Below are 27,178 nucleotides of genomic sequence, written 5' to 3'. Positions count from 1 at the left end.
TATACTGTGTTTATACCATGCGTATATCTCACGTCTATACTGTGTTTATACCATGTGTATATCTCACGTCTATACTGTGTTTATACCATGTGTGTATTTCACGTCTATGCTGTGTTTATACCATGCGTATATCTCACGTCTATGCTGTGTTTATACCATGTGTATATCTCACGTCTATGCAGTGTTTATACCATGTGTATATTTCACGTCTATACTGTGTTTATACCATGTGTATATCTCACGTCTATGCTGTGTTTATACCATGTGTATATCTCACGTCTATGCTGTGTTTATACCAAGTGTATATCTCACGTCTATGCTGTGTTTATACCATGTGTGTATTTCACGTCTATGCTGTGTTTATACCATGTGTATATTTCACGTCTATACTGTGTTTATACCATGTGTATATCTCACGTCTATGCTGTGTTTATACCATGTGTATATTTCACGTCTATGCTGTGTTTATACCATGTGTATATTTCACGTCTATGCTGTGTTTATACCATGTGTATATCTCACGTCTATGCTGTGTTTATACCAAGTGTATATCTCACGTCTATGCTGTGTTTATACCATGTGTATATCTCACGTCTATGCTGTGTTTATACCATGTGTATATTTCACGTCTATACTGTGTTTATACCATGTGTATATTTCACGTCTATGCTGTGTTTATACCATGTGTATATCTCACGTCTATGCTGTGTTTATACCAAGTGTATATCTCACGTCTATGCTGTGTTTATACCATGTGTATATTTCACGTCTATACTGTGTTTCTAGTGGAGTGCAAGGCCAGGTTCCTGGGGGAGACAGTGTCTGCTGACAGTGAGATCACTCTGGAGGTCTGTCTCAGGTGAGGTGCCCTGATATGACATCATACCTTGAGGTCAGGCCCAGATACAGCCTGATAACATGTATACATAAATCTGACATGCATATATTCCTCACAGCCTCTACTGCTTACTATCAAGACATGTACGGTATTGCAACAAAGTGTTTTGTTACTGAATTGGAAACATACCTCACTGTAGCCATAGAAGATGTGATGTTCGTCAACAAAGTTTTGTAAATGGAAATGACATTGTTTGTTTTCAGGGTCAGCTGCCCTTTCCCAGTTCGCTTCTCCAAACTGTCGATTCACTTCAACAACCAGGTAACTACATCGACACCATTACTTGCTCTTTTAACTGTGGGGGTGACATTTTGTCTAAAGTGCCACAGTTGGCTGTTACATTCCTTGGACATTGTGATTGTAATTGTTAATTCAACTCCCAGATTCACCTGACTTATAATGCTTCCTTCGTCAGCATGATACTCATACATGTGGGACACCTGAGACCAGCTACTTGACCTTTCCTCCAACATTTAGCTTGACTTACCAGAAATACTGTTCAAAGTGGCCACTCACTCACTCACTCATGTTATGATTGTGGGTAATAGTCGCCTGAATAGACGCATGCACTCACCCACCCACCCACCCACCCACCCACTCACTCACTCACTCACTAAACCACTCATTCAACCACTTATTCAACCATTCATTCAACCACTCACTCAACCACTCAGCCACTCAACCATGTTGGGATTCTGGGTAAGAATTGGTAACAACTTTTTTTAATAGTCCCCTAAATTGGCTGCAGACTGCCTGACAGTTTTTTTATCCCCCGCCGCGCGTTGAGCATGAAGCGGGGGATATAGTATTAGGCTCCGTCCGTACGTACGAATTGGAATATCTTCAGATCCATTGACTAGATTTTTTTCATATTTGGTACCTAGGTTCATCACAGTATAAGAAAGGTCCCAGTCATATTTTGGTGACCTGACCTCCATTTTAAGTCACAAGGAGACTTTAACATTTTGTTCTTGTCAGCGAGATATCTCAAGAACCGTTCACTAGATTTTGTTCATATTCAACACCAAAATTCATCCAGGGAAGGCGCAGAACCCAGTCGATTTTGGTGACCTTCACTTAATTTTCAAGGTCACAGCGACACTTTGAAGATTTCAGCATGTTAAATTGCATGCTAAGATAGTCAGCAAGATATCGCAAAAACCATTCACGGGATTTTTTCATATTTGACAACAAGCTTCATCGAATGAAGTCAATTTTGGTTTGGTGACCTTCACATAACTTTCCAGGTCATTGTGACACTGAAGATTTCAGCATGTTAACCTAAATTCACTGGATTTGTTTCATAGACTTTCAAGACTTCCCTTGAATATTTTTCAAAAAGCAATTTCTTTAGGACCACTTTTGCATATTTCATACACTATGACATTCATGTCAAGGTCAAAGTCAGTCTTAAAACTATGTGTGTGTTTGAACAACTAAAGAGCAAGATATCAAGAGGGGTTGACTGGTCATGTTTTTGTTGACATTTAACTTCATCTTAAACTTTCATTACTTTTTAAGTTTGCTTTGATAATTTGCGGCGGGGGATTATGTCACCTTAGTGACGATGCTTGTTGTCTTGTATTCACACCTGGATAGTATGGGATTATTTCAGGCAAGTAGACTTGTCTGTTTTGAATTTTTAGCTAAATACCAGGAGTCAAGATAAGTCCCGCAGTAATCAAGGGAGACTGTTTGTGTCTGCAGGCGTATAACGATCACTGTGAGATGACGGATACACAGGGGATGAATGCTGCAGCGGAGGGAGAGAGTGACGGTGGAGACCTCTATCTGGTGCCGGGGAGACTCAGGATCTACAGGTTCACGTTCCTGCCTCTGAAGGAAGATGTCGGGAACCAAGTCGAGGTAAACATCACAGCTGTTTATTGGATTTCTGCTGTTGAGTAGCCTCTGATGATACATACTCTATGATAGATCAGTAACAGACAACTTTCTGGCAGATCCACATGGGCCTTCTAATCAAATGCATGAGCTAATGCAATATCCTTAAAGTTAGCCTGTTATAATAGCCCTGCATAAGAGTTTGATGACACCACCCAATGTATGGGCTCTTGAGCCATTCAGATGCTTTCTTTCAAAGCGATGATGGGATATATAAATATCCTGAACAATATCTTGGTCGGTATTTCCTTGAATTCAGAACTCTCTTACTGTCTTCATTTTAGAGATTATGAAATTATTTCCGGTAGATATCATCAGTTGCTGTGGAGATGGGATCAGAAAGAGGCTGCTGTGCGGTGTTACGTTGGCTTGGTGGAGGTGGTGACGTCATCTCTACACCGCTGTGTGCCCAGGCCAACATGTCACGGCGCCAACACCCTGCCAGCGGCAAGGTCATGTGGGAGGACTTCTCCGTCAGCCATGTCATCAGGTGACCTCATCAGGCTTTACTTGTGTCTTGCTCTCTGTCACACGTAACTGACACTTTCTGTTGAACCCAGATGTCTTAAACCCCCGGGAATCAGAGTATGAAACATTCCTAAGGAAAAATGAAATTGATAATTATAAAATGTTTCAATGTTAAAATTTCAATGTTCGGATAAAAACATGTTTGTCATTGATAATTTCAACGAAGTATTCAAATGGGTTATTTACATAAAATTTTCACCTGGGAAGACATGTCTATGCTTGACACTGACGTTACTGTGTATGTATAATCTGCCATGTGTCTCCCCCAGGGTGGTGCCCAGGGAGGCCAAGTTGGATCTGCAGGTGGAGCACAAGCCTCCGAGTCTCCTCAACGAGTTCTACAAGTTCAATGTTACCATCACAAACAAGGAACCTGAAACTATCTTTGACGTCAGGTAATGAGATACCTAAGTGTTGGTGTTCGAGTTTCAAGTGTGTACAATTGGTTTAGTTTCTGCAGCCTAAAATTAGTTGGGAAGATGTATTAAGACAAGTGAGCAGGTTCTTTTTCGAGGTCTACCATTGGGTAATAACTAAGCAGGGGGATGTTTCAGCCTGTTCAACAGATTCACAATGCACTTGCAGATATTGAATGTGAACGGTTGCTTGATAACGTGAAGCATGTATACAAAATTGTTGCATCATTTGCAATGAAGAAGTTGTCGATCCATAAAAAAGTGTTCCTCTTCATCATACCAGCTTCTAAATGCCACCTAAAGAAGCTATGTGAAATGCCAGTTGAAATGTTAAACATCTGTTCAGTCAGCTTCTATTCTTCATCACCGTGTTCATGTTGAAGGGGGGCGGTGGGGTAGCCCAGTGGTTAAAGCGTTGGCTTGTCACGCCGAAAACCCGGGTTCGAATCCCCACATGGGTACTATGTGTGAAGCCCATTTCTGGTGTCGGCCGCCGTGATGTTGCTGGAATATTGCTAAAAGCGGCGTAAAACCAAACTCAGTCAGTCAGTCAGTCAGTCTACTCGTCATCACCGTGTTCATGTTGAAGGCCCTTCTCTGTTTCAGATTATCAGCAGGTGTGCATGAGGCACAAGAAAGTGCACAGCACGAAAAAACAAGTAAGCTTGAAACTAAACCAGAACTTTCAACAACAGGTATGGTTACTGTATGTCTATTGCAAAGTCTGCATGCCTGGCGTATCCTAGAGTAGCGGTTGTACATCTGTCTGTCTGTGTCGACAGCACCTCACTGTAGGTACATGGCATCCAGACATAATAGGGAGATGTGTGTTATAAGCTTAGATGCTGGGCTAGGAGAGATGTAACAAGGTCTGTGTGTGATGCAGGTGTGTATGCTCAGATACTGGGTTATACGCTTCCCAGGGAGTTGAGATTGATGATAATACGACGTGCCGTTGAGATTGACATCCAGTGATCGAGGTAAAATAAAGTGCCTTTGAGCAGCTGAGCTGGATATCGGCACTATACAAATGTTAGTATGTATGTAAACGTATACATGCTAAAGGATGGATATAACAATGTCAGTGTGTGATAAAGATGTATGTCTGTGAGCAGGGGAAACAAACCTGGGGCTCCTTTCACAAAGCAACCTTTACTAAGGTTAACCTTAACTCCCATTCTTTAACATTGCACAAAGGTTACCTTAGTGCTTTGTGAAAGGAGGCCCTGGTCATCATTTGGCGACCATTTCCTTCATTCAGTATTTGGTTCTTGTTCCACAAGTCAGTGTGAGCAAGTGCCTTTGGCCAAACTCACTCATTCACATCATGAACCAATGTAAATTTAGCTGAAACATGGAGTTTGCAATTTTTATATTGCTTGTAATCATCATGCAAGGTTGATGATCTCATTACACTGTACATTTATTTTACTTTCATTGTCTCATCACAAATATTGTCTCTGATCATATAGTTGTATTCTGACCACCGGGTGACCATACAGTATATAGTTCAAATTACAATTTATAAATTAACACACACACCCACATCCTCCTATTTTCGGACATGGTTAATAGTACCATTTTTTGTTGTAACTTTGTTGTAACCTCATATGTGTTTATATATATTAATCCTGACTGGAGATGTAATAGTGAAGTTGTAGCTCGTTATGATTAATTTATCTTATCACATTTTGTAGATGTAGTTCATAAACTTTCTTCAGTTGGTTCATCACCGATTTTACGTTGTGGTACATGAAGTAATAATGATTATAAGAACAGCAATGATAATAATCATAATAAAAGAAGGAAGTAAACCAAAGTGAATCAAAGTCAACATGCTGATGAGGCAGTAATGACATAGCAGTTAGACCTAACATGTATGTATTTCTTTTACAATTCTGCTGACTTAGAAAATAGAAAACAGAAATAAATCAGAAATAAAATCAGCCTTTTTATACCACCAACGGTAAAGATTGCTTTAACAATGAAAGTAACCCAAGGGGTTTATGTTACTAAAATGGAATATTTTCTGAAGGATAAACCATCATCTGATGTCAAATTTTAGATTTATGATATTTATTAGGAACTAAGCCAAGTCAAGATTTATTTGCATCGTCTACTGATACAAATCTAAGTTTGATATGAGTGAAAGAAATATCCATTCTATTATTTAATTTCTTTCTACCTTCACTAAATGTTTAACAATCAAAATCTTTAAACCAAATACAAAAGAAAATATGGACAAATGTAAATCACTGATATTCTGTATTAATTTGTTAAAAGAAAATCATGGACAAATTTGTTAAAAGAAAATCTGTAAATCACTGATATTCTGTAATAATTTGTTAAAGAAAATCTGGACAAATGTAAATCACTGATATTCTGTATTAATTTGTTGGAAAAGTACAGTCACTGATATTTGAATAATTTGTTACAAGAAAATCATACATTCTGTATTAATTTGTTAAAAGAAAATATGGACAAACGTACAGATTATTAATTTGTTAAGAGTACAGTCAGAGTTTGAATACAGTTTGTTGAGATAGTTTGTTGTGCCTGTTCTGATGACGTGAATGGGCCAGACTATATACTAACATACACCTACTGTCACAACTGACTGAAATCATGAATGACCAGATATCAGCTACCGCACAAGCCTGTGTACATGCACATAGTGTAGATTCCATAGAGCTTTATGCACATTACTAACCCTTACACTTCAAGTTATACTGTCAACACAGACATATTTCCCATGTTGTTGATATGTTGGCTACATTGCCCCTTGTAAACCTATATCCCTTAGAACACCAGAGATAACTGATTTGTCCACTTTTCCAGATGTCCAGAGTGTAGATTCTTGTTCTATATAGTGAGGATATTCTGATAAAACCGTAAAGTCATCTCAATTGATGTGATACATCAAGTTGCCATTGTTACTGAAGTTTGAGTGAACGAAGTATTAGAGAATTAGTTTACAATGCTACTTAGTTCATGGTAGTGGTGATCCAATTAATTGAAATAATCGAAGATAAGTCGCAATGACTAAACGACCAAGCAATCTATCATGTTTTCTCATAATCGAACACAAACAATTTTGGAACACTCACCAGAACTACATGTTTTTTCTTTATTTTTTTCGTGCATTAACAAACATAACCAGGAAAATTTGATAAATGACGCTAACCAATTATTTTCGATGATTGGTCAGTTGTAATGAACCAATCATCAACTATGAGATTTTAACCAATTCCCAACACTAGTTCATGGGGGTTCATGTGGCCCAGTCACCAATGATAAAAAAAACTTGCTGTGCAGAGTTGTGCCCCTTAGGCACACCAGAATCCTATCATCATGGGTTGAAATATAAGATTTGCCCAGATTGTGTTTCTAACTTTGTCAGCGCCATACCTGTGTTTATCAGTTCAACCTAAGCAACTAATACTTGAGACCTGCATCACTTCAAGATTTCCTTCAGCTTTAAACTTTATAACTGGAAGAATTATACAGAGCAAGTCTAACTCATTCACTCACTAACTAATTTGTGTGGATTTACATAGTGTTGTGTTGTTGCTTCACTGTATTTTGTATTAACAAAAACATTCTTCAAAATAGTAGCTTTCCATCCACATTCTAGGGCAAATCTAAAAGGATCTTAATGGCTATAACATGATTTAAAAAAGAAGTTCAAAATGATGTTTAGAAAGTATTGTAAGATAGCACCACGTTTCCTTCAGCTCACATCAGTTTTGACCAGCCCGAGTTTGATGGCCGAGTGATGTCGGAGAAGATGGACATCGACCTGGGGACCATGGAGCCAGGACAACAGGTACGTGTGATGCACATGCAGACAAACAGGTTCACTAAACTGTATGTTGAAGCAAAGCTGATTTATTTCAATCAAACACTACCCCTTACCCTACCCTACCCTCCCCCCTTACCCCACCCTCCCTCCCTCCCTACCTTACCCTCCCTCCCTACCTTACCCCACCCCTTACCTACCCCTAAGACACAAGTCATCTACCAAGGTACAACAAACAAGTGGCTGGAGAATGTCGCTGATGCGCTTGAGATACCTGTAATGAGGAAGTGACCTGTCTTGGTGTAATGTGTAGTGTCAACAGATTAACGTTTTCTGTCTTTTATCAAGTTCCCAAAAGAAGACATGGTCAGACTGAAATGCTTCATTATAAAAATGTGAGAAGAGTACAGACACATTTTTCGCATTAATTTCATGACTTACAGTATTATCACTAGACGATGACAGTACTGCAACCATACATGCTTGGGATGTGTTATGATGTGTTTCAGCAGGAGTTGGTTCATGTTTCAGATTCTGAGGACATTCTACTTGAAAAGCTTGCAGTCAGGCAACAGGACAGTATTTACAAAGGTGAGTTTTTACTATATTGCTACTACAGCATGGACCTCGACTTCTCTCAGATTGAGTTCAAAAACCGAATCAGCCATGTGTATAACGGTGGAGTGTTTGTCGGACTGTGTGACTGTACAGCATCAGACTGACTGTGACTGTAGAATATCTGACTGTGACTGTGGAGTGTCTGTGACTGACTCTGTGACTCTAAAGTGTCTGTGGATGACTGTTTGAGTGTCTGTGATTGTGACTGTAGAGTATCTGTCTGTGATTGTGACTGTAGAATATCTGTCTGTGACTGTGGAGAGTCTGTGACTGACTCTGTGACTCTAAGGTGTCTGTGGCTGACTGTTTGAGTGTCTGTGATTGTGACTGTAGAATATCTGTCTGTGACTGTGGAGAGTCTGTGACTGACTCTGTGACTCTAAGGTGTCTGTGGCTGACTGTTTGAGTGTCTGTGATTGTGGAGACTCTGTGACTGACTCTGTGACTCTAAGGTGTCTGTGGCTGACTGTTTGAGTGTCTGTGATTGTGGAGACTCTGTGACTGACTCTGTGACTCTAAAGTGTCTGTGGCTGACTGTTTGTGAGTCTGTGATAGTGACAGTAGAGTGTCTGTGTGTTCCAGGTGAAGTACAACATCGAGGTGGAACACCAGGATGACAGAATCAGCTGTGTGTGTGACAAGGAGGAGACCATCACACTGTCCATCATCTCACCCTTCGAAGTCTCCATCAAACTCGAGTCCATGAAGGTAAAGCAGAACATTGACTTGATAACACCATCAATGAAAGGAGCAAAGTATTCAAATTAATTTCTATTCAAGTATGGTTAATTATGTACTTAAATTACTGAATTTTGATTATATTGTGTTTAGATTTTAAAAACAAAAAAAGTAGGAAGGCGTTTCCTATTCTCGCGGTATTTACGGATATCGGCTGAAAAATTAACACAAACAATTCTTATCGTATGAATGCTTGTTGTTTTTAAATGAAGGGCCTTCTCCTCTATCATCTACATCTATCAGCTGCTAGATCCATCAGGTGAATTACCACTCATGAGCCTGGTGATAAACAATACGATCCGCCATTGACGAAACGAGGCTTCTCCCTTTCTCGCGGTATTACCAGGAATTAACGTTATTGGGTGTATGTAAGCGCAATCCTGCCGGAAAGGGCGGAAAAAAATAATGATATGTCCAAGTTGGTATAAAATCCCCAATATTCGTGACACTGCAAGATTTTGATCACTTACAGACTTGGTCTACTTCCTAGTTACCAGTCGGTGATGTAAACAACCGGTAAGTGTCGCGCATCGGCGATTTCAGCAGAAAATGTGTTTACCGCGAGAATAGGAGACGGACCTATACAATAAAAGTCATATTAAATCAAGGTGAAACATGTAATACCCAGTATAACCCCTTGCATGTAGCCCTGGTTTACCATAAGAAAATAATGTGAAAATGTCTACGCCAAGGTCTGTTGTAGAACATGATTTCTTTTTTCTAGTTTGAGCCAGTTGATGTAGTACAGGCAGAGGAGCCATTCCTGTTGATGCCCGAGATACGATGTACGTCAGCGTGGCCAATTGAGATACAGACCAGTGAAGTTCAGTTGGTGAGTGTTGGTCATGTGACAGGTCATGTGATGTCCAAGGTATCATGTATGTCAGTGTGGCCTATTGACGTACAGATCAGTCAAGTTGTAACAGTTGTGTATGATTTCATTATTAGCCAAATTTTCTTAATTTTGTCCACAACCAGGGTGCCAATCAGATAAATACTCTACATACATTCAGTATCACAGCTACTATGAGTTCCACCAGGATCCCCAGGATCTCTCAGTGACATTTGTTCATTTCAGACTGAGTACATCAAGACAGCCAGTGACAAGTTTGAGTCGCAGATTGAGGGAGGTGAGATGATTTCTACACTATCACAGTTGTTGCATCCTACTTGTCCAAGCAATGTACAACTTTTTAGAAGCATGGGAGCACTACGATTTTTAGGGTGTTTGGGGCTTAAAGCTGTTCTTCAACAGCAATGGGTGTGCAAAGCATTTTGGTATGCTAGATGAGTGAAAATTCATTTGGCATTCAAAATGCTTGATTCACCCACCATTTACTTCTTCCAGAAAGTGTATTCTTCTCCTCCTGATGAATTGAAAGAATAACATGTCATGTTTCAGTTGGTTTAAAGAAGAATGAATGTGCAGCGGAGTGTCTGTGCCTGCTAGCTGAAGCATCTGTCCATCTGTCTGTCACTCTCGGAACCTACACCGTCCACTGGCGGAGGAAGGCCGACAGTGACACCACCAACATCCCCTACGTCACCACCTCCTTCCCTCTGCCTACCGTCAACATCGAACACATCCCCATCTCCGTCAGGCTGCAGTTGCCGGCATTCGGCTGTGTGAAGACGCTGCTGCCACTGTGCTATGTCATCAAGAATCGGACGCCGTACCTACAGGAGATGGAAGTCTCCATGGATGCTAGCGACAGCTTCATGTTTGCTGGAAATAAACTGGTAAGATAGATGTCTGAGAAAAGTTCAGTATTTTGATATTTGTGATGTGCAAGCCTATGCTGGTCAAGTCAAACCGATGCTTACCATTCAAAGTGTCGCCATATTCCTGTATATCTGTATGTTGATTACAGTTGACATTCAGTTACCTCCCCTTCTTGTTCCAGATCCATTTCCGGGTCCTTCCCCACAGTGAGTACCAGCTCATGTACAACCTCTTCCCGCTCATCGCGGGTCACGTGACCCTTCCCAAGCTGCACGTCAACATGCTGCGCTATCCAGGCACCATGGATGAGATCGTGCAGAAGATGCTTCCCACATCCATATTTATCAAGGTATGTGCTGCATGGTGACAGGTCATGTAAATCACCTCCATTTTCAGACTTTGTCCTGTGGAATTGTCGTCTGTGATATAACATTGATATTGCTAAAATTAAAAAGTGAAATAACTGCGACATTGTTGACAGTGGAGTTACAAAGATGGTTGAATCTAAAATCCTATATTTCCTACTGTTGCAGCCGACTGGGAAATCCTTGGTGATGCCTGCATGAAGTCTTTGTTAGAGTGGCTCTCCTTAAACTGTCAGCTTACACACAAGTTTCTGTTCATAAATTTGTGACATCCAACATTATATTATATTCCATATATATATAATATATATATGTGTATTCCTTCTTCGAAAGCACACAGAAAAAAGGGTTTGTTGCTACAGTTTATAAGACATCTGTGACCTGTAATTATTACGTCTTGTATATCTTGTATAATGTTTGTTATATTTATTCTATGTTTGTCAATTTGGCGAGTTGTATAAATCATTCTTGAGTGGGTCATAAAGATATGCATCCTTGACTGATGGATTCATATGAGATATGAATTCATTGTGGTTGAATGGAGAGAGTAGTGGTTGGATGGACAGTGTAATGGATGGTTATGGTCAGCCAGCTTGGCTCCTGATTGGTTATCAAGTTCTCCAATCAGATCATGTGTTGTGTGTGACTAAACGTTTTGAATGTATGAATCTTATATTAATATTGCAAAATTTGTGTTTATTATATTGGATAAAATACGCATCCATTACACGAGTTTGTAAATCAAGAGGCATATACATCTGCCTGTTAATGTTTGCACATATTCTGAGATGCACATAAAGTGGTAAAGTTTGTCTTCTTGAATGTAGGGTCGGTGGCGTAGCCTAGTGATTAAAGCATTCACTCGTCACGCCGAAGACCCGGGTTTGATTCCCCACATGGGTACGATGTGTGAAGCCCATTTCTGGTGTCCCTCGCCGTGATATTGCTGGAATATTGCTAAAAGCGGTGTACACCAAACTCACTACTTGAATGTAAAGCCTCTCAAGACACTTTTCAGTGAGCAAAGCATTCCTAGATATATAAATAATGCATTTGTTATACAAAGTGTAACTGTGCAACAACCTACTGTGAAGTTCCTAAAGGCCACCAGACAACACCATTCCTCTAGTCAATGTGTGAGCCCTGTAACTTTCAACTCGGCAACCTATGTAAAGAGTAAATTAAACTATGTATAACACAGTGTTGCATTTTCATTTGTTAAGACTTTATTGATGTGCAATAAATGTGATGGAATAACAGAGCACTTGATTATGATTGGCTATGTCGGTATACTCATGGTATAACAGAGATAATGTTCCATTGCACTCAGTCTGTGTCTGATGATGGTGGTTATACTTTATATACCAGTATATATAATATGCATAAGTACTCTTATGGATACCACACAATCATCTTAAAAACAATTTTTTTTTAATCTTTTATCCTCGCAAAGACACAAGGGCCTGTGCTTTTCACTGCTTGACAGTGCTATTCCATCTTCAGGATCCGCCAGATGTCACATGATGCTCACTGTTATTAATCGTGTGATACATGATGCTGTCTGTCTAGAGACAATGCATCCTGCCTAAACACACAGGCACTGGTATTATGTTCTGTCTAGCAATCACAGGACCTATTTCAGGTTATGCATAGGTAGGTGCTGCCACTGCAAACGTTTGTTTGCTGTTTAACTCCCCACCTAGCAACATTCAAGCCATATCATTGCGGCCCATAAATAATCAAGTCTGGACCAGACAATCCAGTGATCAACAGCATGAGCATCAATCTACGCAATTTGGAACCGATGACATGTGTCAACAAAATCAGGGAGTCTGACCACCCGATCCCGTTAGTCACCTCTTACAACAAGCATGGGCTACTGAAGATCAATTTTAACCCGGATCTTCACGGGTCGACAATCAAGTGATTTGACATCATTAGCACCAATTCAAACTGTAGGATACAATAACATGCTTCAACCAAGCGAGCCTGTTCTTCCGTTAATCGCCTCCCAAGACGAGTATTGGTTTGCTAAAGACTTCAGGACTCAGTTATGGTTGAAGGCAAATACACTATAATACATATATACAATACACATATAATATACAATGGAACATTCCATGTATTACTGAATTTACATATAACATTAATAAATATTTAACAATAACATTATGATGAGTTTGATCAAATAAATATATAAGCACTATAACATATGTAGTTTGGGAATCCCAGGGAGGTATCTGGTATTGCTGCCTGAGTGGCACTCAGAAGAAACATTTGGTTTGTCCATCTTTACCTTTGTAAAATTATGTATCAAACCCCTTTCTATGTTGTTGATCCTGTTATATAGTGAAATGTAGGTTAACTGTAAACAGCTGAAACATTTCATATCATTATCAACCTCAATTTGGAATATTCACGGTATTGTATGGACTCCATACTGACTCTTACTGTCCATTTGGGGCCAAATCCCAACTTCATAGAATGTCGTTAATAAAAATTATGTACATAGTTTTTGAAGCTGACATTTAAAAGAACCAATTCACGTTATGTGATGTAATAATAGTTATGTTTTTAGTTGGTTTACCATCCGAGAACAATTAAATACCAGAAATTTCACTTGCTTTTTTATATACCAACAATTGTTTTAGGTCCTCTGATTAGGAATATGATTAGAAACCCACACTGTTTGTATGAAACGGTGTAAAATACATGTAAAAATGCATTAACTTTTAGTATCTTTTTGCAGGCATACTTCAATGACCTATGAGTACGGGTTTGTTTTTCCTTCATTTGTAGCAGTATAAGTTTGAGTTCTGTTTTTTCCCTCCAAATTGAAAGTTGTGATGTGTCCTATACACACATTTATCATCCAAAACTGTTCCACGGGAGATATCGCTTGTGTGAGATCATATGATATCTCCTAGGAGATATCGTTTTGACAGTAGATTTTGTACAATGCCCTGACAATGCTATGACGTCATCAACTTGATGACATCACAATGCTATGACATCGCTGCACTGCAAGTCTAATGGTAGTACAGTATTGAGAGATGTACATTTGTCATTGAAAACCAATGAAGAATGATTTTTGATGATAAATAGAATCTCACCCTCGTGTCTACTGATATCAAATATATCAACACTCGTTGATAAAGGTAAAAATATCCTCGGCAAGCCTCGGATATTTGTAACTTTATCAACTTGATATAATTGATATCAGTAGACACTTGGGTGAGATTCTCTATATCCCCGGTAAACTATAACAAACACAGTTCAGGTTTGGTGGCAGAGGTTCGACAGTATAGATGTTCTGTAGGAGAACTTTCTCCAAACTCGTTGCTGGCTGTCACTGATATCTTGTACCTTGTCTCTGGGTCAAGGTCATGGAGCGTGACGTGACCAACATTTTGACCAAAGTCTGTCACCACCACACTTGTCCTATTACTACACAGGCCGTGGGTGAATATTGCAGTCTCGTAATACACTGTGAAGTATCCTATGTTATCACTAGGGTCGTATATCCAGTTGAGAGACACAGACCGCTGGTCCACCGCACACTCCTGAGGGAGGAGCTTGGGAGAGCAGGGCTTGCCTGTGTCAACAGAAGATACAAGAGTCAGTTAGTTTGGTTTTACGCCGCTTTTAGCAATATTGCAGCAATATCACTTTGGGGACACCAGAAATGGGCTTCACACATTTTGCCTATGTCGGGAATCAAACCTGAGTCTTTGGCATGACGAGCAAACCCTTTAACCACTAGGCTACCCCACCGTCCACGAAGATACAAGAGAGGCTTGTAGTTTAAGGTTTGCACTTACTTAAAAGCTTCCTGAACTACAGGAAGCATTAATGAATTTAAAGATTACTGACTATGTGGTGAGAGACTGAGGATAGTTTTACACAAGCTAAAGTAATATTCTAGTAATATGGGACAGCAATAATGGGCTTTCCACATTGTTCCCATTTGGGGATTCGAAGCTAGGTCTTTTGTACGAGGGGCAAACCCATTAACCACTAGGCTACCCCTCCATTAAGCAGTTTTATGCTGCTTTTAGAAACACATCTCTTACAGCAAAATCCACATGAGCTTCTCACTTTGTTCCCTTATGGGGAATCAAACCAAGATGTGATGTGAACTTCAGCATGACAAGCAAACCACTGGGCCACCCCAACCCCCCACAAAGATTAGTAAAGGCTGCATAGTGAAACAAGACTGAGGGAAACCCCTCCTTAATTTCCAGAATAGCAATTAAACAATACTAATGAGAATTTGGGTCACATAGTTAGTTCATTTGGACCAAATGCTTTGTGTCCCTCCAGCAAACTTTTGTATGGAACGTTTATCAGGGAGGTACACAGTGCTCGAGATCCGTTTTTACCCTCACTCGTCCCACCAGCTGTTCGTTAAAAAAATGTAATTTAAGGTATTTGTCAGTAGTCATTTTTACCAGCATACGGACTGGAGAAGTCGACCTCACACACGTTACAATGGACCAGTGAATCTCCTCTCTTTGAGGCAGCAAGACACGTCCATATCTCATCGTATGAATCCTTGTATGGCTGTGTGGATTTAATATTCAGTTTTAACAGTTTAGTCTTAGTTGATATTGGCTGATCAATTCCATCTGCTTTCCGTTTGGCCATTGCCAAGGTATGTTCATCCCCATTGCAACAGGTCTATTTCCGGGTTTATTGATAAAACGGCCCCCACAAAACGTCACTAAGCGGAAACGGCATTAATTAAGACGAAAACGGAAGGTTGTTGAAGTCAAAACGGCTCCTGTACATTTGCTCGGCGAATACGGTGTCATCTTATTTTTGTAATAACGTTGGTAGGGGGCCCTATAGAACAGACACGAAGATGTCCCTCTAATACGTGATTGCCTTTTCCTGACACTAGTTTCTGAGTCCACAGAATTAAAATCTTAAAGTAAATTGGAAGTCCAAGGAAATGTGTTGTCATAGGGGTTGATGATTGTTTTTTTATAGAGGGAGACAAGCCTGTATGTGTGAAACACACACACACACACGCACGCACGCACGCACACACACACACACACACACACACACACACACACACAGTCATGTACAAATTGAATGACTCCACTTCTCATGTTTCAGCATTACTTTTCAATATTATAATGTACCAAAAGCTGAAAGCTGCGACAGGAGCAGATCTGCTCTTGGTCTTCACCACAAATAGCTCGGTTCCACAACTGATGCTGTGTCCAATGATCTTGCCTTAAGGATTCCAGCTTATGCGTACGACTGACCATTGGATCCTCAGGGTCATCAAGGGCATTGCATTCAGTTTGACAAGAGGACCCATTGGACACGGACTCGGATTATGGATTATCAGCAAGTCCTCATATCAACAGGGATTGGATGTTGCTGCTTGGAGAACTCTAATCTGGTGCAGGATCTAACAGTGAGAGGCCTTCTGCACCAGATATACATCCAGGATTGGATCAGCCATCTTCAAGGGACACAGATGGACTCAATCATCACGCCCACGGTGATAGTGCCTATGGGTCTGAGACGGTGAAGATTACCCGACAATGTCATTCATGGGCCTCCAATCCAGATGATCACCTCTCCATAGAGGCCTCCCTGACAGGATGGGCAGCTCATCTGGAAGACATGACTACTTCACATGGTAAGTTTGATGCTCCTGTACAAACCAATCTTCTGGAGATGAGAACTTGCTATCCATCACTGGTCAGTACACCGAAGAGATTCCTCAACCCTCGTTGCTACGGACATCTTTCCAGTTGTGGCATTTATCAACAGACTCGGGGGGAGGACACTCTCATAACCTAACTCAACTTCACGAAAGACTTGTGCAGTATAGTGGAAAGTCTCAACATTGCTGCAAAACACATCCCAGGATGAACTATCAACTCCGGACAAAGTTCTCTCCACTCAACATGTGGAATCATTCAGCCAGTGCTCAGTCAGATGGCTCTCACCGAGAAACAGCTTCACATGGACCTAACAGCGATGATCCCCCAAATACTGGCTTTGCAGAATACCCCTGGATCGGACAACTGCCTGGACGAAAGACAACACGTTTGCTTGGACTTAAATATAATTATAAATTTTAAACTGTAGAAACAAGTATAAGGAAATCATGTGTTGGCGGTAGTATTCTATGGTTTAGTATCATTGTCGATAATTTGCCATCGGTCCCAATTTGGAAACGTATTTGTGAAAGGTTACCTGTGCATCTTTCCACTGGTATGAAGTATTTCGTTCCTAATTAGAAGTTATGTTAATTCATCATTTAAGAACTTGAAACTTTTCTTTCAATTTTATTTTATACTCGAACACAGCAATGTTTGTTCATCTGTTCAAAATCACTAGAAATTCCTGAAGAAATGTATAAGTATTAAAACAGGTTTGATGCTGGATGTAATTTTACATTTTACAGTCTACGCTGGACTTCATTTTGCAAAGGGCCGGGATCGTAACGCTAAGTCTAAGGAGGATTGTTAAAGAGCTCTGATTGCTTTGTAGGGGTCTACGAATTCAGGAGAGCAATTTAATGTAATGTAATCTTTCCAGATTATTTTTTGGCATTAAAGATATACGTGTTCCAGAAATGTTCCACAAACAAAAGAATGGCAGAAACAAACATTTCTGGGCCTAGATTTTCGAAGCTCTCTTAGCGCTAAGTTAGTCGTAAGTGCCATACATTAACATTAACTTACGACTATCTCAGCGCTAAGAGAGCTTCGAAAATCTAGGCCCTGGTTTGGGAACCTTAATAAGAAACTGACCTTGAAGAGGCAAGAAGCACTTGGTGACATCTCCTACAACCTGTGACAGGTCGGTGGTCTGATGGTTGATGTCAGAGATGGGCGGGTCCATGGGAGGTGGACCGTCGGGCGGATACAAGATTGGAGGAGAAGTGTTCGGCTGATCCATTATGGGTGGAGGGGTGTTGGATGGAATCATGATGGTAGGAGGGGTGTTGGGTGGATCCAAAATTGGATGAGGGGTGCTGTATGCATCCATGATGGGAGGAGGAGTGTTGGGTGGGTATAAGATCGGAGGAGGGGTGCTGTCTTCATCCATGATGGGAGGAGGGGAATCGGCTTGAACCGCGATAGGAGAGGAACCGGGGGCAGCCATGACAGGAGGAGGGGAATCAGCCGGGTCTACGCTGGGAGAAGGGGGATCGGGTGGATCTACGATCGGAGGAGGAGCGTCTGGTGGGTCCATGATTGGAGGATGGGGGTCCGGCAAGTGGTCCAGGCTCTGAAGGAGGCTGCACATGGAACAAGTTGAGAATATATGCGTCAGTACAAGATATAATGAACATGCATGAAGTACCCATGCTGGCCACTGGGGGTACAATGGATCAGGTTGTCAGGTTCGAGAATGTCACTGGTTTGTTTTATGGCATTCGGCGTCAAATACATGTATGTGGAATATTCCTGAATACAGCCTTAAACAAACAAATCACAAGCAAACTTGGGAAATCTTTCCATTTATAATGAAAATGGATTATTAAGACAATGGTCTTCATTATACATGCTAAACGTACCGGCGGAATTCTGGGAGTTTCTGAAACGAAGAAATTAAGAACAATAAATATAACCTTGCATGAACAATGATAAATACTTAGCCATATGTAATCCCCGATCAAGCGAATTTGTAGGAAATCTTGGAATAGCAAGCCTATGACTCTATAGTATATTTACATGTAACACAACGGTAGAACAACGGTAGAACGAACATTTGGACTTCCGATTCCAGTCACAGTGCTGACCTAGTGACAACAAGGGACACTTATATCCCCTGGTTGTCAACTTTCCCGATAGTTACAGAATGTGACATAGCCATACTGAATTAGCCCAGCCCGTAAACATAAGGCTGTAACACCCAAGTCTTCAACCTAAGTCCGATCTAAGTTTTGTTTTTGTACTGAACCGAAAGCATGTGTGAGTGAGTTAAGTGACTATAATGCCGCTTTGAACAGTACTCCAGTTACGTGTATATATTTTTATCTCAGTTACATTTTTTCGTAAAACCCAAATCCAATCAAATTTAATTTGCTCGTGGAGATTTATGATTTATTGTGCTTATTTTACGCAAATAGCAGGCAGCTAATCTGGAGCTCTGAATGGGAAAGAGACAAATGCCTACCGTCCACAAACTGCCTCCTTCCCCGGATGACGTAGTCATTTCCTGACACCGGCGCAGCAGACGATCATACTGAATGAGTCGGTCAGTGACCTGCTGGGACTGATCTCCAATGCCTCCAAGGTGAACGCAGCGCCCATCGAGCGGCGTACGGGGATTCCCGGTTGCTTGGAAACCTTGCGGATGCTCTCTGGTTGTCTCGGAGTTTGTTTCTTCCTCATTCTGTAAACAAAAGTGCAGCTAAGACACCAAGACAAGAAATGACAGGCGTTGTACAGAAGCTTTGGAACATTCTCAGAATCGCCATGATGAAGTAGGATGAGGTGTGTGCTATTTTTCACAGTCTTCGAGCCGTGTTTCGGGGCGGTTGGGGTAGCCTAATGGTTAAAGCTCGGGTTCGATTGCCCACATGGGTACAACGTGTGAAACCCATTGTTGGTGTCCCCCGCCGTGATATTGCTGCAATGTTGCTAAAAACGGTGTAAATCCAAACACCCTTACTAACTCCAGCAATGTTTCGGCTGCATGCCAAAACGTAACATCCCTCGTCCCTCGTGTGGAATCAAACCCGGCCCTCAGCAATACGAGCGAACGTTTAGGCCACTAGGCTCCCACGGTAAATACATATATGCGAAAGCAAGCATGCAAATACTGAACAACAGCCCGGGTGTCATGGACTGCCCACCGAGTACAAGAACTGAAATATTAACACAAAGTTAATATAGAAGCTGTGTTATTTCTTCTCACCTGTAATTTCTCTTCCGCTGCTATCAATTTCTCCAGGTAATTATATTCCTCCCTCCTCCGTGACGTCAGATACCCTTCCGCCACCGACAGAAGCCCCTGCAACACAATACGTTACGCACTTGCCTCCACCGATTAGGTACAGAATTGTTTTCGTTTGCCGCCGCACTCACCATTATTCCATCTAATCTGACGTACAAAAGAAAGTACACACCTGGTGTTTTGGGATTATTTGAAAAGTGTTGTGATTTTGACTGGCAACTTCGCAATTGGGCACGGTATCTGTGGTGTTTTGGCAACATATTAGGAAAGTCTGTGACCTATATATCACTGTAAAACTCTTTTCAAAACATTTACGTCGCTCTTTGGAAAGTAATCCAAAAGCACCGGGTGTATACTTTCTTTTGTACGTCAGTTTATATGGCGACCATCTGTAATTAATCGAATCCGGAAAAGACAAACATGTGATTGATATCATGAACAACGACCCAGGCTCTTGAGATAAGATGACCAATATTTGTCCGCTGAACAAAAATCTTAGGTCACGTCAGAAAGACATTTCGCGAATTTGTAACCGACAAGTGAATTGACCAATAGAAAAAAAAAATCGATATTGGCCAATAAGAATACAACTTTCTCGATTTTTACGCAACCAGTATAAAAATGCAGATACTTCTATTCCTGACTTGGCTTTGAAAAATATCGATTCAATACTTGAAAACTGAATGAGAAGGCTGTGATTGTATGACAGTACTTTCAAGGTCTGTGGAAAGTCTCTTCTGTTTTACATGTTTGTTCCAATGAAGCCAAGGATTTGGTCGGAATGCCTGACTGTAAACTTGCTCGCAACCTATCCTAATCCGGACTTCCACTAACCTGTATGTAATCCTTCGTCTGATCAAGAGGGATGACTTGATGTTCCCTATGTCCGGCATCACGACCACGATCTCGTCTACTGAGGCAACATTTGACGCACACGGGTACATAGCACTGGGTGCAGAATAGATTCACTCTCTCGTCCAGGTGATCAGGGCACAGTGGGTCTACAACACAGGTTCATTAGCCACGGGAGACTCTCGGGTTGCAATTACTCTATTATAACGAAAAGACAAAAATGGGAAATGAAGGTGCACCAGAGCAAGACGTCCAGAAGATCTCTCTGGTCCTGCGCTGTTCATTTGAAAAGTGGAGCCGATGGTGGTATTTGGATACATGTCACTGACAGGTTCTTTCAGACACCGTCAAGTAACTGGGTTTGTGGCCAACATGGGGCTTCCATTTTCTTTGCCAAGCTTTTATTCATATACACAAATAACTAAGTTAAGCAACCCCTGGCATATCTCATGATTGAATGAGCCCCGATCTTAACCCTCTGAGGCATATCTGGGACATGATTGGTCATCGTGAGTAACAAAGGGATCCTCCTGTACAGAGTATGGCCCAACTGGATGCTGCTTTACACTATAAATAGCGTAGACTGCCCCTTCAGAAGATCAGGAGGCTGACAGGGGGTATGTGGAGGAGAGTGCTGGCTGTCATACAGTCACATGGAGGTAACATGGTATTGACCGTGAATCGTGTAAGACACGCAAAATGACATTATGAACGTTCACATTCACCAATAAATTCAACATTAAACATTCCAGGGTCATACTTGTACAGACATGATTTTGTAATGAAAACCAGTTGTTTTTTAAATGAGCAATTATCATCATTAAAATCAACATGGATAACAATCATTTTGTCGTTTTTTATGAGTCAAAGGATCATACGGGTCAGAAAAACTCGTTTTTACGGGTCTGAACGTGCTGAAAACCATTGCAAAATTACAGGGGGTGCTTAATTATTTTTTTGTTTGTGTATATGTAAGAGATTATGGGGGTTCCAGAAAAAAATCAGATACAAAAGAATCAATATTGGAAACAGATCTTTAAACCTAACATCGTTTCTGGACAAAGTTAAATTGCAAACGGTACAGCAACGTTCACCGGAAGTAGCCCTCTTCATTTGCACGTGGTATGGTTGAACGATGGCTTTGCCAGACAAACAACTCCGCCAAAGCTCTCATCATACCTCTGACTGAAAGCATTTTGCAGGCTGAGACTGGGTTAAGGTTCAGAACATGACAACTGCATTGCGTGAAGAGTGCCAACTGCTTCTCTTCTTTGAATCGTTCCTACTTTTGAAGATGAGCATCGTATGCTCAGACATTAGTATGACCCCTTTCTTTCTCACCTGAGTTAGGACTCTCATCAATCACCTCCTCCAGAGCATAGTTCTTGGGTAGACCTTTAACCCCTTCAGGCGCCAAATGGACCTTTCTGCACGTGGGGCATGTAATCCGGCCCTTCCTCACGAGCCCCTTGGTGCAGGTGGTCCGGCAGAAGCTATGGCCGCAAGGGAGGACTACAGGGTCCTTGAAGGGATCCAGGCATATAGGACAGCTCATGGCACGGTGTCTCTTGTCTGGTCTCGCCTAGAGAAAAACACGGTATACATTATTTTTATTGCAGGTGGCCTTGTAAAAGGACCTGGCTAAAAGGAACTGAACTAAAATTTGCTATTTTATTGCAGGTTTAAGGCCAGGCTGAGTATATATGTCATGGCTTCTGAATGCCTACTATTTATACAAAATATGTCGTTACTATAGAAGGAAAAACCTTGGTTTTGTGTAACCACAAGGAGACCTTGCCGACCCGTGAAGATTAGTCTTCGAATTCGAGACCGCCGCCATATAGCTGGAATATTGGTGAGTGCGGTGTAAAACTAAACTCACTCACTTGATTGTCTGGACCAGATTATCTATAGGCCGCCATGATATGGCTTAAACAACATACTTAGACCTTGCCACCCACACCTATTATATCGTCGAAGTCCTCTTACTTCATTATTGAGGTCCGTTATCTGAAGACCGCCTCCGTGGTGTAGTGGTTAGAGCGTCCGCCCGGAGAGCGGAAGGTCGCGTGTTCAATCCCCGACCGCGTCACACCAAAAGACGTTAAAATATGGTACTTGTTGGTCCCAGCCTGGTGCTCGGCATTATTGGGTACAACAAGGACTGGTCGGCTCGGGAGTCAGTATACTGTGTCTGAGTGGGATATTCATGCTTCACTGCGACATGGTATCTCAGTGGGCTAGCACTATAAAACCAGCTTTAGTATGGGCTAGTACAAGCAGCCGCACATACACATACATGCACGTCGTCATATGAGCGAAATATTCTCAAGCACGACGTTAAACCCAATTTCACCTCTCCTCACCTGTTATCTGAAGCATTTATGTTAATATAGAAAACAGCAGTATGTATGTGACGTGTGGTCAAGAAGACGGAGCACCTGTCAGGAGGGCGGATGGTCAGTTGTTCGATCCGACATCCTCGTTGAAAAACGTACTTCTTGTTATGACCCGTGAAGGTCCGGGTTTGAATATTGGCCTTCAGTAACCCATGCTTGTAAGAGGCGACTAACGGGATCGGATGGTCAGGCTCGCTGACTTGGTTGACACAAGTCATCGGTTCCCAATTGTGCAGATTGATGCTCATGTTGTTGATCACTGGATTGTCTAGTCCAGACTCGATTATTTACAGACCGCTGCCATATAGCTGGACTATTGCTGAGTGCGACGTAAAACTAAACTCACACACACACATACTTCTTGTTATATTGCATGGCGCTCGGGAATAAACGAATAATACCAGGACTGGATTGGAATCGGTGTTGTAGGTCTGTGAGTGGTATCCTGTGTTAAACGCATGGCATCTAAGTGGGTTTGCACTATAATACCGGCATTCGGCACTACAAGTAGAAGCAGTGAGTGAGGGAGGGGGTATGATTTTACGCCGTTTTTAGCAATATTCCAGGAATATTACTGCGGGGTACACCGGAAATGGGCTTCACACATGTTCCCATGTTGGGGATCGAGCCTGGGTCTTTAACTACTAGGCTACCCCACCGCTCAGGAGTAGAAGCAGTCACACACGCACGAAGTGCAATAATCTTTACCGCGACTTTAACACCCCAGTTTACCTCATCTCACACCACTAGTGGCAATCACGGCGAACAGGGGACTTAATAATCTCGCCCCACAGAAATGTTGCAAGGCACACACTGACGCCGCTTCGAACAATGTTCTTGTCAATCACGGCATGTCAACTTGATGTGGTAGGAAAACAAGACTTGACGCAGGTCTTGTACCTTTAACCACAAATACGGGCATAAAAACCAAGAAACAGTACCAGAGCAAACCTGGGATCAGAACACACATACAGGTTCCAGGCAAACACATGGGACCTAACCCTGCTCGGCCAATTGCGTCGCCATCCGTGTCGTCTTTCACGTCCTGGTGTTATCCACGACAGCTGCGCGGTGATGCAGTGTGGTGTATCGAGCTGTATACAAACGGGCATCAGGTTGCATATATATATACACACAGTGTTTTCAAGCGGCGCTGCAGTTATTGTTTTGTTTAACCACTGGCTGGTCATTAAATACAAGCACGTGTGTGATATGTGTAATATTCACATCCGTGTTAGATTTTTAATTAATGTACAAACTAGATTCACAATGTTTCCCCCTGTGGGACGGTCCTCCGTTATACCATCACTCAACGACGCTGTAAAATACAATCAACCTTGGTAGATCCCGTCATACCACCGATCGACACAGCTGTATAAAAACATTCTTCGGTTGATCCCCCGTTATACCACCAGTCAACATTCCTGTTGATCCAGGTTGTACCATCAGTCAACATTGCATGGAGATGAACCATTCACCAACTCTGCTTACAATATGGGTCAAACCGCCACCTTGGTCTAGTGGATAGAGTGTCTGCCCGGCGAGTCGAAGGTTTGTGGTTCCATGCCTTTGCCGACACAGCAGAAAAGTTGGCACTGGTTACCCTGTCTAGCGCTGGGCATAGGGGGATACATCAGGGACTAGTTGACCCTGAGACAATATAATGTGTTTGAGTAGGGTAAAATGTTAAACTCTAACATGGCATCCCAAATGGCTAGCACTTTAAAACCAGCGTAAGTCCGGACCAATATAAGCAGCCACGCACGCACAGGAAGGTGCACGTTCGCTGTGTAAGTGAAACGCTACTTTAAGCAACGTTAAACCCCAATGACCTGACCTTAAATCACGGTGCAGGGTTATTTGCGGACATGTGTCTTGACCTTGCAATATTCGTGAAGTTATAACAGGCAATACGCCATAACAAGAAATGTGTTTATTTCCAAAACCTTTTAAAATCTGATCCTCAAGGTCAAACATACCCTCCCTAATACATGTAATATGTAATATTGTAGTGTGTTTATTGAAATTCTCACTCACCTTGTGGAGACACGGTTGTCTTGGGTTTTGTCTTCGCTGTCCCTCCGAGGTTTGCAATCTGTGTTAGTGTGGCTGTCGAGGTTTAACATTTCCATACACACACGCCTTGTTCAATAAATGTTCATTGCAGGGAAATCAACAAGGGAGATATACATCTGTTGCCACAAGAACAGTTTGAATCGTTGGTGTGACTGACAGTGCGTTCACTGGTCGATATACACGTTATGGTACATCAGTGCACGTTTTGTATGATAGGTGCGTGTTAATGAAAATACCGACGTAATGGAGATTTCTTACAAAAGTCGACATTAAATTCAGTTATTTTTAGAACTGTCTTTTTTTGTCACAGACGAGTCTGTTAACTCATTGAAGTAACGACAACTTCAAAGCAGGTCATTTTTTTCTCAATTTATTCAGAAACCCCAAAGACACCTTTTTAACTCTTAGAGATGCGTATGTGAATAGGGTTTTGAGGTTGTACATGTATCCAGATGGCGAACTGCTTATGGAGGTACAATTGCTCCTTCAGGTGAATAGATGCTCTGATATTCGTCTACCTGCAACGTAAACTGACGTACAAGAGAAATTCAACGCCTGATGTTTTGGGATTATTTAAAAACAAAATAAAAACAGCATAGATATTTTGAAAACCGTTTTGATTGTGACTCCCAAAGCACTGGGAGTGTACTTTCTTTTGAACGTCAGTTTATGTACTATTCACTAATGGTCCTCCGGAGTTATGGTTACAATAGGCATACGAAGCATATACGTTTGTAATAAGAGGGAGCGTAAAATGATCCAACAGTCAGACCCGTGAAGATCCGGGTTAGATTTGGTCTTCAGCTATCCATGCTTGTCGTAAGAGACAAACTGGATCGGGTGGTCAGGCTCGCTGACTTGGTTGACACATGTCATCGTATCCCAATTGCGTAGATCGAGACTCATGCTGTTGATCACTAGATTGTCTGGTCCAGACCCGATCATTTGCAGGCCACCGTCATGTAACTGCAATATTTCAGATGGCAGCGTTATACGTCAAACTCTCATTAAGAATGCTTTTATCCATGTATACTGTATATATCTTCAATATGTAAACATATCACCTGCCAACGATTCAGCTTAATCATTGTTGTATAACTGACATCGACTCGCGGCATGCTTCGATCTTTCTCCCCATAACAAACAATATGCTCTATATGATAGAAACACTGACATGGGTAAATTTATGGTCACATTTGTATGGTGGGCATGCTCGATAATCTCCTCGGTATACGTTACGATCACTCTCCACTAATACCCTGGATGCATCCACGGCTTGGTTGGTTTTATAGTTTTAGGGCGACGTGGGCCAATAAGAGGCTTATTTGCGCCCATCCACGGCTTGGGTCCGAAAATTATATTACCTCCCTTTACTGGCTCCTCGTTCTCACAGTAGCCAATCAGCGAAGCCGCCGTTACATCCGAGCTTGCCGGTGTCAACAAAGATAGCGGTCGCAGTCGCGAAGGTTTGTTCGCAGTGCCACTCATATTTTTTGGGAAATAATACAGACAAATTGACAGATCTGAAACTTTAAAAAAATATATGAAAGGACTCCTTCTACCTCTTTCAGAGTACCTGTGCATCAATTGTGTTGCCAAGTGTAAACGGTTAGATAATTTAAGAAGCGAAAGTGAGTTGTGATTGGTTCGCTCAACTTCCAAGCGTAGACACCTGATTGGATAAAAAGCCAGCAAAGGGAGGTAATAAAATATCGGGCCAAGCCGTGGATGCATCCAGGGTATAGTGGAGAGTGATCGTAACGTACACCCTGGAGATTATCGAGGATGTGTGGTGGTGTGCGATATTATAATTTTAATATTAACAGTAGGTGTGGCCTAGCACCATTATGAGCGTCGTCTTGGCCCTATGACACACAGCGATGTCTTATGGAAATGAGAGTAATTGGTTGTGGTTCCGTCACAAGAC

At 41.6% G+C, this 27,178-nt stretch overlaps 2 protein-coding genes across 2 annotated transcripts in view; one reads left to right on the top strand and one right to left on the bottom strand.

Annotated features, from left to right (window-relative positions):
• The window catches only part of LOC124270745 (trafficking protein particle complex subunit 11-like), a 32,303-nt gene extending 20,057 nt beyond the window's left edge, over window positions 1-12,246 (top strand). Inside the window, 14 exon segments of the mRNA XM_046705818.1 lie at window positions 787-859; window positions 1,102-1,159; window positions 2,606-2,764; window positions 3,109-3,290; window positions 3,598-3,723; window positions 4,351-4,439; window positions 7,479-7,570; window positions 8,075-8,134; window positions 8,744-8,869; window positions 9,624-9,731; window positions 9,978-10,029; window positions 10,302-10,639; window positions 10,804-10,971; window positions 11,156-12,246. Coding sequence (XP_046561774.1) covers window positions 787-859; window positions 1,102-1,159; window positions 2,606-2,764; window positions 3,109-3,290; window positions 3,598-3,723; window positions 4,351-4,439; window positions 7,479-7,570; window positions 8,075-8,134; window positions 8,744-8,869; window positions 9,624-9,731; window positions 9,978-10,029; window positions 10,302-10,639; window positions 10,804-10,971; window positions 11,156-11,188 — 1,664 coding nt within the window. The 3' untranslated portion in view covers window positions 11,189-12,246.
• Window positions 12,247-13,657: 1,411 nt separating this feature from the next.
• On the bottom strand, window positions 13,658-25,350 carry LOC124270835. Its single transcript, XM_046705928.1, has 9 exons — window positions 25,213-25,350; window positions 22,118-22,358; window positions 20,759-20,925; window positions 19,886-19,981; window positions 19,142-19,360; window positions 18,540-18,559; window positions 17,770-18,260; window positions 14,236-14,582; window positions 13,658-13,852 (listed from the first exon to the last, which is right to left on the bottom strand). The coding sequence occupies exons 2-8, from the start codon at window positions 22,329-22,331 to the stop codon at window positions 14,248-14,250; spliced, it is 1,542 nt and encodes a 513-aa protein (XP_046561884.1). The 5' UTR covers window positions 22,332-22,358; window positions 25,213-25,350; the 3' UTR covers window positions 13,658-13,852; window positions 14,236-14,247.
• Window positions 25,351-27,178: the final 1,828 nt, after the last annotated feature.

The sequence above is a fragment of the Haliotis rubra genome, unplaced genomic scaffold, assembly GCF_003918875.1.
Source record: "Haliotis rubra isolate DU_JTF1 unplaced genomic scaffold, ASM391887v1 Scf1, whole genome shotgun sequence".
In the NCBI taxonomy this organism is placed as follows: domain Eukaryota; kingdom Metazoa; phylum Mollusca; class Gastropoda; order Lepetellida; family Haliotidae; genus Haliotis; species Haliotis rubra.
The sequence above is the reverse complement of the archived record's forward strand: the minus strand, read 5'-3'. Positions and strand labels throughout refer to the sequence as shown.